This window comes from Anopheles nili, chromosome 2 (genome assembly GCF_943737925.1).
Source record: "Anopheles nili chromosome 2, idAnoNiliSN_F5_01, whole genome shotgun sequence".
Lineage (NCBI taxonomy): Eukaryota > Metazoa > Arthropoda > Insecta > Diptera > Culicidae > Anopheles > Anopheles nili.
The window spans coordinates 1,551,311-1,566,776 of NC_071291.1; the positions used below are offsets into that span (position 1 = coordinate 1,551,311).

Sequence of the window (15,466 nt, forward strand, 5' to 3'; positions counted from 1 at the left end):
GGCAAAGTTTATCTAACGTTAGTGAAATTTGCGCTCCACTTGTGTGTGTGTATGTGTGGGAATGTACAATTGCTTTGAGTGAAAATATTTTTACAGCTAAAACACATAAAATTTGAGCAATTTTATACCCGCTTAGGATGGGTTAAAGAATACAAAATCAATTTCACCGCTTGAAGTTTAGCTCCAATTCATTAGCTGGATACCGGTGCCGTCGTAGAAAGCACACTTTTCCTAGAAACACGCTGCCCGCTCGTACATAGTTGGCATTAAATAAATCCGTCGAATGTTTCGCGTCTATCACAGTTTGCAAAACCCCGGAACCGCCATCGTGAACCGAGACCGTGACGGGAAAGAGGCTGATGTATGAGCGAACCGGAGGATTTATCGATCTGTTATGGGTTTATTAAAAAGCTTCCTACGGTGGTCCGCGCTGACACGGCATTCCACTGGCCCGGAACAGGAAAGCCGTTGAAACTATGGTCGAATGGGTTGTAAATAAAAATGTTTTGTTTACGTACGGAATGGAAAGGACGCGGTCTGGGCGTGGATCTGAGGGGTGGTTGATTTGCAGGATTAATACCGTCGGCAACGGGTCGATCCGAACAGCAAAAACGGCACATGATGGAGATGGATGGAGATTTGTAGTAAAATTATGGCCCAAAAGCTCCGCCCGACCGACGTGAGCTGCCGCCATTGGGAATCGGAACAGAGAAACATGCCGACTGAGGTCGCGGTGAGGAATCCGTCTACGACCCCATCGGGACCGGCACGGAAACCCTGGCTGCCGGATTTATAAGGGTGAATAAATTATGCGACTCCCAATGGCTATCGACCGACGAGCATCTAAAAGTTTCGATTTGCTCGATTAGGCTAGATTAGGATGCCGATGCCAGGATGGTTGTGGCGCGTGTTCGTACGCTCGCGAGTTATAGACAGGGACATGTGAATTATGATTCGATTCAGCCCTTAGATCGTCCTTGTGATCCTGTGTGTTGACCAAGCTGCATTCTGCTGCGTGAGCGATGTGTTTTCCATCAGAAAAAGCCATTTCGTGTTGAAGCAAACAAATCCACCACTGCACGTATTCCCTGCGAATGCCAATGGTTTATTGCACAATCCGGGTCCGGGAGTGGCGTGTATGAGCCAACCAACTGAGCCCTGCGTTTGAGCAACTAAACCAACAGTGTCAGTATGGGCTACCCCGACGATCAGCCTGAATCGCAGCTTTTTCACGCAAATCGTATCGGAAAAGTTTCCCCTTTAATGGCTCGTTATAAGCGCCCCGTCATTTGCAATTAGTTTTGCACTTTTTCATCCGTCATTCCATCACGGCCGGGCGGCGGCTGTTCGGTTTCATTCATTCCGAGCACTCATGCATTAATCACAACATAATTTGCTAATCCTTCGAGGGCTACGCTCCATTATCGGCGTAAAACTGCCGTGCCTTCGGGCCATCGATCACCCCGATCCGGCTCCGCCAGGGCGTCAATTATTCGCGCATCGCGAAAACTCCCTCCCGAGGCTAATGCCCGGGCCTGGCGTCCTATCAACAGCGTGATAAATAATTTCCATCATCAGACGCGCATCAGGCACAAAAAAGCCTACCCCCGGGAGGGAATTCGAAATGCGATGGAAATTTTGAGCAAACTTTGCGAAGGAAGAAAAATAGTGCGGTCACGAGAGCGAAACCGAAGGGACCCAGAGAGCCCAACGGAGCGAAGGAGTTTGTGTGTGTAGCTCACGACAAACGAGCAAAAAAAATTGAGGCAATGAAAAACATTGCCCGACGATTGATTTTTCTCCATCGCAGTGGAACAAGGCCACTTTTTAGCGATGCCACGTATCATGGCATTTGCTGCGAGTGAGGAGTGTTTTTTTTTTCCTTCACGCTCTACCCCATCCATCATGGACCGTGTGGAAATATGTGTTCGTAATGGTTATTTTTTTCAACACCTCGCCTTGAAAGGGCGGATGCTGAGCTCGCAGCCATTCTCGACTCGCAGAACGGCCCAGAAACACACCCAGCCAGCGTTGCACGGCGAGTTCGCAAACGGTTGTATCGATTTTATCATCATCAACACGCCGAGTTCCGCTCAGTGTAAAGGTCCGCGATGCAAAGGGCCGCGAGGGTACAGAAACGGCAAACACCGCTTCCGATTAGTTGCGAGTAATTTTATTATTTCACGCTAAATTGGTACAAATGCACCGTAGCGAAGAGGTTGCACCGCCCGGTCCCACCTCGCCCTGGCCGTGTCCTCGAACAGTTCGGGCGTAATCGACCACGAAAATATGTTTTCCACACTGCAAGCAATGTTTGTGTGTATGTGTGTGTTTGTGGCCGTCGAACGAAGAGCGAACCATTTGCCGCTGCCGGCCACTTTCAGTTCGCTTCCATTAGCTTCGACAACAACTCTAACGGCATTTCCAACCGGAACATATGCCGTGCCGTCTCGCTCGTACGCGTCCTTGCGGTGTATGTGTGCCGTATGCTGCCTTCGAAACGGAAAACCCATGATTTCGTTTTCCTCCCCCGAATGCAATGCACCCGGTCGGGTTGGTCAGTTGGGGTCTGTGCCGGTCAAAACTCGAGACCAACCACGAGACCAAAGTGCACGGGAAAAATTGCCCAAATATTTTTCCATAACCGTGGGGCGTGCAACAGGAGCCGACAGCGAGACGTAAAGTGCATTTTGTTGCAACAAAACGCGAGTGCCAATGAGGCTGGTGATTGGGTTTTTTGGGCGGTGTAGGGTTGGGTTGATTGATGAAATGCTTCGCTTGTTTCTCTCTCTTCGTTTTCCCACCGGAAAAAAAACCGCCTGCTGGCTATCTGTTCGCCCGGTTGCCCGGTGCAGAATGGGAGCTTCATTTTTAATGCATGATGCAATTGAGGGATTGGTTGAAATGGGTTCTCAATTTTTGCCGTTTTCTTTTTTCATGCGCTTACTTTGTTCCGCTCACTCATTTCGCTCGCTTCTTTGTCCTGTCGCTACGTAGGCCCATGGACAAACGATGCGTTCCAACTTTTACATCCAACTGAGTAGGCTTAGCTCTCGCAATTGGGTATAACAGAATCCGCAAGCTCTTTGTTGATCAACAATCTCGTTCCAGGAATGCGATTGGTTTAGCATTATACGCTGTTTATTTTCCGAAGGACGCGAGCAGCCATTTACTAATAAATATGGTGCAACTATTGTTCCACCAACGGGGAGTTATCGCACCTTCGTTTGATTTACCGCATTGAATTCCACACGCCATTCGCGGTACATTAACGTACGAATTGCTGCAGCGTGTAGGTCACATTCCAATCTAAAAATGCATTAATTTACATCGCGATTAACATTCCACCGATTGGTTAGACTGTTGGGTTGTTACGGTTTTTTTTTCTTTTTGAAGCCCTCCTCAACCATATAACGCAAAACACATCGAATGCCTGGGAGCGGAATATTTTCATTTGCACGTAACCCGGACCAGTTCACGGCCGCATTCTGGCATGATAAATACCATGGCGTAAGCGAAATGAATGTGCTGCGTGCTGGGCACCGTGACGCTGCTCTTCACGTCCGGTGAACCCTTCGGCGACACTAATCAGCACGATTGTAATAAATGAATTTTAGTGTTGACTTTGTGTGCTGTTGCCGTTGTTGCTGCTTCGGGGATGAAATATAATAACACAAATTAAACGGAACTTCAGCAGAACAAGCGAAGGAACGTGCGAAGCGTGCGGGTGGCAAAACAGCAAAAAAAAAATCCTAACCATGCCCGGGCGTGGCAGAAAAATGACCACAAAAGCCACCGCCATTCCCACTGCCACAAACAATTCACATTCGCTTGTTTTCGATTATAATTCTCATTTATTTCATACTGGAAGTAATTTATTGTACAATAAATAACCAATGCCAGCGACGCATAGCACCCTCAACGTGCCCGGGATATGCTGACCCCGTTGGAAAAAGGGCTTAGGATTCTCGGGCAAGCCGAAAATGGGACCAACAACAATGACAACAAAAAAATGTTGTACACATCCATTAAAGCTTGGCCGCAGGACGCGAACGCGAAAGCTTCATTTTAGCCCTTGGAGCAAGGTGTCTGGCCAGCACGGATCACAAATTATGCTGCAGGTCGACGGCCAACATTTTGTCTCAGATGTTGAAGGCAGTTTTACAATCCTTAAAACAAGCCAACGAACCAATTCATTCTCATTTAAATTGTACGTTTTCAGCTAAAACAGCATGTTCGAATACGAACTCATTTAATCGCCAACCAGAACGCAGCTTCCTGAAACGTTCCTGCTGCACCAAATGCACCTGCCGTGTAAGAAACGATCAGCAGAAAATTGCTTTTCACCGGGAGGCGCCTTATACGGGGTTTGGTGAATTTAAACCATGCTTCCCGAACAAGTGCTGAAAGTAACATTATCTTGATGTTCATTTCTCTTTCTTTCCCTCACTCGCTTTCTCGCTTGTTTGCTTTCTTTCTGGGCCATTTTCTGTCTCGCTCTTTATTTACCGCCAGAGAGGAGCCTTTCTTCGGGACTGCCCGAGCTTTGCACACAATTTATTGCGTTGCTAAAATTATACGCTCGATAAAAGCCTTTTCGGATGGGAATAAATCTCCTACCGCTTACACCGCTCACTCGGGCTCTGCCAACGAGCGTTAAAGAGCATCGGAATGATGCTTACATAAATAAAATTTCATTGTATGCAGCACACCCAGTGAGATGTTAAACAGTTGAACGATATCATAAACGTCAGATCGAAGCAAGATTGTGAACAGGAGACGTGCACAATTCCACGTGGAGTTGTGCGTATTTTTGAATAACTCTTATATCGACCCATTGGAAGGCACTTGCTACTCGAGGTAGGAAAGTTTGAGCTTCTACATCATCACAGCAGTCAATTAAAACTTCAACAATTGAGCGCATTATTCAATGTCGCGCAAGTGCCATCCAAATAGCGTTTTCATCCTCTTACGGTGCATAAAAATAAGCCAACAAATAATCGATTCCCCCCTACGAGATGTTTTTAAATTTACTCGCTCTTACTAGTGAACCAATTCTACGCAGAGAATGCGCTTGTTGCTATATTTGCTGTCCATTTTTGACCCGCGGAAAGACACGTCATGTTGGGTTCAATCTATTTGCAATTATTCCATCCTCACACACTGGCACACCGGTTGTAGGGCTATAGTATGGCGTTCACTCCCGTTCACCGGTCAAAAACGAACCTTTGCAACGGAATCGACCAAAAAGTGACCTGTAAGCCAGGGGTTGTGATGCGGCCGGTCAGACACATCGGCGTATCCGACATTGATTGGATTATATTTATGTGCTTTCTATGAATCATTTATGAAATCATCTTGGCCATACACGTGGCTAGCCCCGCGGATTTCACTGCTTGCTCGGGCGCGAGGCAACAATCGATGGAATCGAACGAAAAACAGACATACACACGGCCAACCCAACACACGACCAAGGTTTGCAGGCGTAAAAAGGACAGCGCGATGTCCCAGTGGACCCTGTTCATCAATTTACCGAGGGATTCTGGGCCGTCCACAAACGCAATTTCTTCCTGCAAAGGCGCTCTTTATCGATCGCATTAAGCGCGGGCAACCGAGCTAATGCCCCCAGGTAGTGGGATAAGTAGCATGAAACCCGCTTCAAATCGGCGCTTACAAGGGATGTAACAAACTGGCTGCAGGGAAGTCCACCGATCTGCTTCACACACCCATAATAATCGCGTCGAGTGCCGCAGAATCCCGGGAGAAGAGGCCGATTATGGCAAGGACGGTGGTTTTTGGGCACCCGAGTCACGTTCGATCGGAAACGGATGTTATTGACGACTGCGATAGAGGCCAAGGAGTATCCAAACAAGGCTGAAGATTATTTGTATGTCTAATTTTCCCACCCAAAGCCCCAACGCCGCCTCGTAGAAGGAAAACATTGCGATTTCTCGGAACGATTTCTCGACGGTTCAACGATGCTGCCGTCAATTGTTTCGCCTCAGCGCAACTTCTCAATTATGTTTTGGCTCCAAAAGCCGTCCAACCACGCAACGAACTCGCTGGGAGCGCATTTCCGGTGATAGGCACGAAAAAGAATCGAAGGAGGCGCAGAAATTCGCACTGGAGTGGCGCTTCCCGATCAAAGCAGGCCAATCATTCTTGTGTCATTTTTCCCGACAATGCCGAAAGTGAGTAAAACTTTGCACCATAAATCCTAATCCGACGCCGGGAGTGACCTTTGCGTGCGTTTGTTTTCATCACGGTTTTTTGCATTCTTATTCTTCTCCTTGGCAGAAGGTCAAAGCTCCAAAAGTCTCTCCGGAAGAATTGCTGTAATTATTTTTCACGATGCTTTTTGGCCGCCAGCCATGTTGTTGTAAATTGATTCCTACTTTTCTGGTCGAAGTGAGTCTCTTCAGCAGGCCGAAGCGCAACGATATGCCGAGGAGCAAGAGCGGTTCCACGAGAAGGTCGCCCTAGAACTAAGGGAATACAAACAGCGCCGAGTGCTGCTGATGGAGACGGGCAAATTTTTTCGCAGTGAGCAATACCGGGGAGTGTTTTATCAAGAAGGGCAACGAGGCCTCGGACAACCTGCCGCAAAAATCATCTCGGTTGGTGAAACTGTGAATAATGTTTGCTTCGTTGTTGGTCTTTTTTAAATATTTTTAAGGACTCGAGAAAGCCGCCTCGGATGACCGGCGGCAGCGGGCGAGCCGGAAGGAGTGGACCGACTTCCTGTCGTGCCGAAAATCCCCGAGCCCCACCAGCCCACCCGAGATGCGAGAGTGTCTCTTCCGGTGGGCTTTTCAGCAGGAAGCGCAAGAAAAGAGTTCGGTCAGCTGGACGCTGGCAGCTGACGAGCGAAGCGCGATGACGCAAAACCCCAGCCGGAAGCGAATCACAAGAAAGGATCTGAGAGAAGCCTTCCGGAACATAGGCGGGATTTATTTTCCCACGATCCGTGAGGCGCTGGCCGTTTTGGAGGCGATCCAAGACAACACAGGCCACGTGCAACCGGAAGCCAAAACCAAAGAGGTCACCCTGGTGCAGGACGAAATCCGGAAGTTCATTAGCGATTCGCTGGACAAGATGACCCGTCACATCACCAGCAACATCGTGCGAGACATGGAGTAAGCAAAATGAACAAAGCAAAAGTTGTTTCACCAGATCCAGATTCGATGATGCTTTGCAAATCTCTGTCCTTCTCTCTTGCAGAACGCTGAATCCCGTCATGGGTGACTTCCAATTTCAGGTGTCCGACGTACTAGCGATGTACCTTTGGACCTTTCGACCGGTTCCGCTTCCCCCGAATCCGTAAGCATTGCACTAGGATAACTAGGAGTAAACCTGCGTTTTGAAAATCCTACCAAAGCCACACTTCATTCATGCGCTTCCTTTTCCAGCTCGGGGGCGATAGAAACTATCCACGTAGCTCCGTTGAATCTCGTCTTACATCGGCCCACGGCGCTCGAGTTGAAGGATTGCTTCTTCCGTGGATTGTGGATGGATTTCGATCACTATAGTCACATGGACCCCACAAAGGTCCTGCCCGCGCTGGAACCCTTCCCAGAGCTGATGGTGGCACAGGAAACCGAGTGGAACGAACGGCAGGAAGTGCGGCGGAAGCGCCTGACAACCTTGCGCCAGCAGCGCGTAGACTACGAAAACGAACAGCGTCGCAAACAGGCCGAAGCGGAAGCGCTCGAGGCCCAAAAGAAGCAACCCGGTCAAGGATCCGGCAAGGACACGCAATCCAAACAACCCGCCAAGAAAGCCGCGGATAAGAAACGAAAGTCAGCCAAACAGGCGCCTGCGTTTGAACCGGAGCCTGCGGTGATTACGGACGAGACCGAGGTTGACATTGACGCCGAGTTTGAGCATCAGGAGTGCGATGGGTTTTGGCAGTCGTTGGCTTCCGTGGCACCGAGCTCGCGACCTTTGAGGCCGGGTTACGTGAACCTGCGTGAGTACTCCATCGTAGGAGGTGTGTACAAGTTGGTGTGCTTCGACGAGTTGCCTCAACCGGTGGAACACGGATTTCATCTCATCGTATCCACCGAGCCGGTAGGTTTGAGGCTTACAGAAAAGGAATTCCGCGCATTCGAGGATGATGAGTTGATTAAAATCGAGCTCCAACTGCCAGCCCACTGCCATTGGTGGGAAGAGCCAACTGTGTGCTGTTGGGAGCCGTGGGAAGAAAGCGAGCAGTTCATCCAGCTGCAACCGGAAGTGCAGCAGTTCCACCTTTGCTACGACGAACTCGAGGCACACAAGGCGACATTGTTGTTCGCAGCTCCGGAGCGCCGTATCGACATGGCTGGTGAAGTAAAAACTATGTCAGACTTTAGCCTCCAGGACATTCCGACCGAGGTACGGTTGTACTACCTCATTCGACAGCACGTACTGCCACGTGTGCCAGAGCGTTATCGCTTCCGGGCGGAGCTAAATCGGCTGTACTGCACGCTGAAGGAGCGAGCCGAGCGTCGTCGGGCGCGAGACCGGGAACAGCTGAAACGTGACGGGATGCTGCAGAAGTACGACCGATTTCTCAACGCGTCCCATCAACCTCGTGGGGGTCCATCGATACAGCTGTCGGAAATGCGCCATCCTATCGATGCCGATAAGGGCATGGAGGATAACAGCGATGCCGAGCAGCGTCGGAGCTCCGAGGACAACGCCGCAAAGCAACCGGAAATGGATGAAAAATTGCCACAATTTTCATTGGCCCAACCGGACGGCCCGCGGTATCTGCATCCTCCTGTTCCACTGTGTCCGGCTCTGGTGGTAGGCCAGTCAGATGGATCCAATACGAGCATCACCGAAATGGGGCCGGAAATGGAGGCGCTCGTGCAGAGAATGGTAGCGGACGACACCATGCTTGTGGACGATTCCGACGAGCAATTGTGCAAATTGTTTTCCACGTTTATGGACCTGCTCGAGTATCTGCGGGAGAAAGAAAAGCCCAAATTCGAGGAACCTCCACCGCAGGAGGTCGAAGTCCAGCCCATCGCTCGACAATCGCGAGTTCAGCAACCTCGACAGCGTCTCGTGGAAGTTCGCACAACGAAGAAGTATCCCCTAGGACTCGGGCCCCGGGTGGGCTCACAACCCCGTCTAGAATCGGCCAGGTCGTCACAAGACCGAAAGAAACGCAAGCAGAAAAAGTCCTTAGACATTACCGGAAGTGCTGCGACGGAACAATTAGTGTCACAGCACCAGGATGTACCGAGTGAGCCCGAGCCGAAGGAAGCTTTGTCGCTGATCGAACACGAACCAGGTCGTTGGTCAACGAAACCGATTCGAAGGCAATCGTACGATCCGGACCAGCGTCTTGTCACATTCTACACTGACCGATTGGGGACGTACGCATTGGCCGCTCGAAAGTACTGCAATATTCCATTTCTGCACTGGGACGTCCGACGCCACGGCAGAGTGTGAGTGTGAACGCTCCATTTAGCTAGGATTCGCTTACATCTCGTATTTCGCTACTTCCAGAGCCAATCTCACAACGACGGTTACACTGTCCACTCGAGCGCTCCGGATGGTGTTCTACGTCACGATGGAAGGCTACCGTGTGGAGTTGTACGACCAACGCGATCCGAATCTGCCACCGGCCATTATGCCCACCGAAGGAGCCTTTTCGCTGATGGAGCTCGAGAAGAGCCTGCATCGAGCGAACGTGCATGTGTTCCCAGAAGTGGACACCTGTTTTTACGTCCCCGACACGGTTCCCAAGCACCAACCGATGGAGGCGCACAGTCTGCAGTGCTTGGCGTTGTTTTGTCTCACGCACAACTTTCAGTCTTGCTTGTGGAACCGGTACGCGAATCGACGCACCGCGCTCGTCCTGAGCCGCGAACTTATCGAGGGCCGGAACGAGCCTGAATTCACAACCGCGTTGGTAACGCCACTTAAGGCGCAATTCGTTGAAGTGGAGGAGCTGTGTTCGTCCTCCCTCGAGGAGGTCCTGCTTGCTTTTCATCCACGTCCCGAGGAGCAGAGCGTGAGTCCATTGGGTGCTTCAATTCGAGTGAAAACAAGCTCATTTTCTCTCTCTCTCTCTCTCTCTCTCTCTCTTTTTCGAACTCGCCATTTCACTAGTATAATGCCGACTGGTACGGCCTGCTAAAGGATGGTTTGGAGGAGCCATCGCGAAAGGTTCTAGCCAAAACGCCACCCGTGCTGCAGTGGCATGTCGGGCAGCTCTTGCAACGGCTCCAGCTGCTCAGCTACTCGTGAGCGAGTGCTCCGCTCGATTGTAGTCATCGCGAATGGGCAGAAGTGGTCATCATCATTCGCCGAATCGAATGGCCTATCATTAATGTATTACAAAATCACGCCAATTGCAGCCAGCGTCGATGTTCGTGCACGCCATTTCGAATGCTCGCTGGTTGGAGGATTACAATTCCGGTGTTTCGACGGGCAAATGGGCTGTAAAAGCCGCCGACTAGACTCGGCGAGAGGGTCTGCTTTTTGTCTGCCTCTATTCCATCGAGCATCGCTCGGTTCATTCGAAACCACCAACATAAGCATTAATCATCGTCATGGCGGCTGTCGGACTCGTTTTCAATCCAATTACCATTGACTTCTTCCGCTGGTCGACTTGTTCCGTCCACCCCATCCACCCTGGCATGCTGTTGTTTTTCCAAACGCCGTCATCCGGCCAATTGCGCCCCAGTCGACCCTCCATTAGCTTGAAATGACGTGCAGTGCCGTAAAATGGTACCCTTCGAGGCGAACCGCTCACAAAAAGTCTAAATTATCCGTTCCGTTAAAGCGCGTGATGTATTTTTGATGCAAAATCGAACGACTGCTTGCTACGCAGGCCAATAAAAGAAACTTAGAACAATGAAAGGATAAGAGAAACCTTCATTCAATGATTCGCCGTCCGTCGTCGTTCGTCATCGTTGTTGTTGTAGCAGAAATCCAACCAGCTCTGATGTTGACATTTAAAAGCTACACCTACCAAGGCTCGCCTATAAAATTATGTATATTTAATTGGGATATGTATTGTACATACGCCATTTTTATTTCCGGTCGGTTCCCATCGCACGACTACATGCTGTTACGGAAATTTTGCACAGTGTTTGATTGAGCAAAAAAAAAATAAATCCTTTTCAGCTGTATAGTTGAGTGGAAAGAAGAAATAACAAATATCTGGTATGTTGCTTGTTGCTTCAAGTCCGGTCTGTTTTCTTAACAGTCTCGTTTTGTTGCAGGTAAACACAATATCATAAATATGTAAACCATCTGCATGCCTCTCCGCGTCCTGTTGTATCCTTCTCTTAAACCAATATTACGATACGCATACACACCATCGTTTCGTTGCATATTTTCTGCTACAAATGCAAACACTCGTCCGGCCATATATTGGATATTTATGTTGAACAAAAATGCAACAACATTCAATTGATTCGCCACACATGGGGAGTGTGTGTGTGTGTGTACATGCGTGGGTGGCTCATCGATCGATCGGTAGGTAAGGTGAGGAATTAGCAAATAACATACATCCGTGAACTGTGTCCCTGAAGCTGCCGCTTCGGTATAGCTTTCTCGTTTTACTTCCATGTTATTTTTTCGCCCCATCTGCGGTTTTATCTACGAATTGATTCCCGGCCGATGTTGGTCTGATGCGAACCTCCTTCCGGTTGCCTATCGATAGCTCGATTGTGTTTGGGCGTTCATGTTGGTCGAATTTGTTCGATCAGATATGTTGATTTATGCGCCAAATTCAACGAGCAGAGGCCACCATCGGCGAGGGGATAGCTTACTGTGATGGTTTTATGTCTGCTGTGCTGTTTTCTTGCGCCAAGTCCGGCAAACTCTCCCCCGCATCGGCTAAATTCTCTCCCCAAAACGCCCGCAACATCCGAGCTATCGTATTTTCGTACTTTCGGTGCGCTTCCGGTGTCGAGTCAGGGATACGAGCCGTCCCGAACCCCACGGAAAAGGTATGAGATGACAATCATCAACACCAACAGCCGGCCAGACCCGGAGAGATGGGCCGATAGGGCCCCTCGGCATACCGGAAGCAAGTTCCCCGCACACGGTCTGTGCAAACGGAATTGTACAAAAATGTGGCACATCCTCTTTCCCGGGAGCGTGCGTAAGAGTAACGCAAAATCAAGTACAAGGGATCGAACGATATTGGTAGGGGTTTGCAAGGGGAAAATGTTCCACCAACACACTGCCCGGGTGGCCCCGAAAATAACACGATGGAAAAAGTTTTCACATTTAATATCGATTAAAATTTTGTTTTTGTTTAACTTTTGCTGCTCGGAATTCGACAACGCGCTTGGTGGACGAGAATCGACGCTCAAGTCTCGAATACCCCCTCCCTCGTCGCTCCCTGCCAACCCACGGGTTGATAGTAGCAAGAAAGGACCCTACCGTTATTATCTTGTACAGTGAAACCGTCAGCCGGCAGGACGCGCAAAACCCCACCACGCTCTGGGGCTGAAACAATGGATGGGCTGTAATAAATTTGATCTGTAAAAATTATATTGATAAATTCAATAAATTTCCTTATCTCAGCGGTCTGGAACGAAATCGAAATCGATTGTTCGGGTGGGCTGGACCGCGTCCGGATGAACCTATTATGCGCACGTTACCCATAGACCGCGCGTTGCCGATACCGGCCGATAGAGTGAAGCGGGAAAAAAGCTCACCAACGCGCGCACACACACACACACGTTGCTCTACATCCTCCCACCGGTAAAGCTCGAACTCGGCGAGCGTGTGGCTAGCGCCATAAAACCACGCGGTGAGTTATGGATGCGGTCGGTAGGGCCAGGATCGCACACCGGAACCCCACCGATTCGCGCCGAGCCGGTCGTTTGTCTTGTGTCAGAACGCAATGAGAGGAAGTTTGACCGGTTGGCACCAATTTCTTCTTTTTTCGCCCACTCGATGTATCACATAATTAAGTTATCAACAAGCCATGAATGAAATTTACCGCTACATAATTAGAGAAAATCAATAAATCACCCCAACACCGACGCACCACCAGGCGTCTCCATTTTGACAACCGGTGGTTGCTGCGTGGCCAGTACGACCGTCGGCATTGTAGCAGTAGAAGGACGACGAATAAAAGAACACAATGAAAGGTGGTCATTTTCGGAAACAAGTTTGAAAAAAAAAACAAAACAAGGCTATTTTGGGCGAAATTGAAGAGAGCTAAAGTAAGGAACGAATTTCAATAAACACACAGTGAACACGCCTATTGGTGAATCCGGACTAAATCCAAATGTTCTTAATGTGCCGTTCATCGATGTTTTCACGTTCCATTAAACTCTATGGTTCCCTCCAGGTTCCTCTCATTCTCACCGTAAAAATATTGTCACTGCTGTGTTTGTTTCTTTCTAAATAATGCCCACCTTTTAACGGATTGCCCGACCCGTTTTCACCGTTAAAAGACAGATATCTTGGTGTAGGCATCCGTCAAACGAATCCCCGAAGCTATCACTTTTCAGTGCCAGTTTATGTCAGCGAGGTCCAAAAAATGGCTAGAAAATTGACAGACCAGACACTGAGCAGACAGAAACGGGGACGATGCTCGGGTTGTGTGGTGTCATGGAACGACCCAGTCAGTGCTGCCAGTTTGTCCACACTATCCATCATATTCTGCCACTTTTCACAACGTCAGCGCTTTGACCACCGCTTTGGGCTACTTTGATCGATAAAAATTAATGGCAACTTAGACGGACTTTGATAAATGAAGGCAAGCAGACGCGATGGAGGCGCCCTATCCCGTACAGTGGCACCTGCCAAGCTGGCGAGCTTCGGTCGAGACAATTCGTTATCGAGAACGCAGCGAGTGTCATTCACTAGCCGGTGAAGTTTTTGTTGCGATATTGCAAAAATTATATATCGTTCCTTTCTCCGACGAGCGCAGCGCACGAAGGGACGCTTCAAAAATTTATATCCAACGGATCTCATGAATAAATTTATCCTTGGCAGTATATTTACGAATCTGCAAATTTAATTAAAATTACATTAATTATCATCGTCGCCGGAGGCAATAAAGCAACGCCGGTTGCGATGGCGCTAGGGGCCGAGCCGCGTCACCGGTGGCCACGTGTGACTGATGTTCAGAATTGATGCAATTAATATTGGCGAATGTCATACGGGAAATGGCTCCCGCGGGCTTTGCGTTAGAGTGGGTTTTTCATCGTTTTCATCTAGCCTCCTGTACCGTTGAGTGTGGTGCTCGGTTTTTTCGTTGATCTGCTCTTTTTGTGTCCTCCCTATACTAGAGCGTAGTTTTCCACGCTTTTCACTCGGATCGGAGTACCGAGGAAGCATCCACCCATTGGCAGCAGTGTCGCGGGCTTCAATTGGATGGAAATCGCGGTATAAAGAATGATACAATCTCGTTTCATTCGACTCGTTTCCCGTTCAGGGATACCGGACGTGGACGGCAGATTGGCGCTCTGGCTCGCGAGGAGAAGTGTATCCGGTTTCCGGCCATCGGTTGGCGCATGCCGGTCCCGATCCACTGGGCACCAAATTAATGGAAGTCATCGATACCGGTTTGATGCATCGCTCAGCCTCTCGATGTGTGCTCGATAAACGACGACAGCCCCGACGACAGCGCTCTGGCTGGGGCTGTGGCACGATTGGGCTCATAAATGAATTCAGCCCTTCGCCGCATTGGCCACCACACCCGGACGAAGGGTGGCAGACACATTTTTATCCGTTAATTTCACGTGCGAAATGTCAAGCGAGTCTCGCCATGAACTGCGAAACCTGCACCGACACAATAAATAATGAATATCGAAAAAGTTAATTAGTTTATGATTGGCAACAGCTGTCCGGCGCTCCGGAACCGAAGGGAAAATGTTCCGGATAAAAGATGACGGAGACGAACGGTTCGAAGTCGGAAAAACTTAAAAACTATTTTAAGCGAACCGGTGTCAGTTCACTCACGTGTGCATCGCATGGTTAACGACAGTTTTAGTGACAGTTGACACAAAAACTCACCATTACGGGTGGCTTTCTCGTTGCCAGGGTAACCAAAATTTTGCCCCATGCAACGCACCATCCATTTTTAGCAAAGACCATCACCACTCAACCAAAACGGCCGCAAACGAGCATAACAGCGGCGGATAAACGGGACGATTCATGATATTAGCCAAACTGGGGACCAGGCGATCTAGCAGTGCTGACCGCCCCCTCCCCTTCCTCCTCCTCCTCCTCCTCCTCCTGCACCACCAATGGCACTTATTATGCGAACCGTTGAGCTCATCCGACAGGCGATAATTCTTTCCAATTACAAACCACATTTAGAAATTAATTTCCACCACTCACCGCACACGGTGGGAAAGCGAAGCGAAAAGCATATGTCAGCAGTTTTGATGCGGGTGGATGAGATGAGATTTTTTTTCCCGTATTCTTCCACGCCAGAATGTTGCAATGCGAAGGGAAACGCCAGGGCAGATGCGAAATGTAACCGTTTTAT

The 15,466-nt window shown here is 49.3% G+C and overlaps 1 protein-coding gene across 1 annotated transcript; it reads left to right on the forward strand.

The window, feature by feature from the left end:
* The first annotated feature begins 3,523 nt into the window (after positions 1-3,523).
* On the forward strand, positions 3,524-10,245 carry LOC128721241 (uncharacterized). Its single transcript, XM_053814975.1, has 9 exons — positions 3,524-3,599; positions 3,695-3,723; positions 6,298-6,335; positions 6,410-6,543; positions 6,677-7,136; positions 7,222-7,320; positions 7,410-9,440; positions 9,502-10,009; positions 10,108-10,245. Exons 1-9 carry the CDS (start codon positions 3,524-3,526, stop codon positions 10,243-10,245), a joined length of 3,513 nt encoding a protein of 1,170 aa, XP_053670950.1.
* The last annotated feature ends 5,221 nt before the right edge of the window (positions 10,246-15,466 follow it).

Bases quoted from the DNA above. Each gene is read 5' to 3' on its own strand.
- LOC128721241 (XM_053814975.1), top strand. From the start codon at position 3,524: ATGTGCTGCGTGCTGGGCACCGTGACGCTGCTCTTCACGTCCGGTGAA. The intron at 6,336-6,409 runs GTAATTATTTTT...TTCTGGTCGAAG, and splicing joins GTCTCTCCGGAAGAATTGCT to TGAGTCTCTTCAGCAGGCCG. The intron at 7,321-7,409 runs GTAAGCATTGCA...TTCCTTTTCCAG, and splicing joins GTTCCGCTTCCCCCGAATCC to CTCGGGGGCGATAGAAACTA.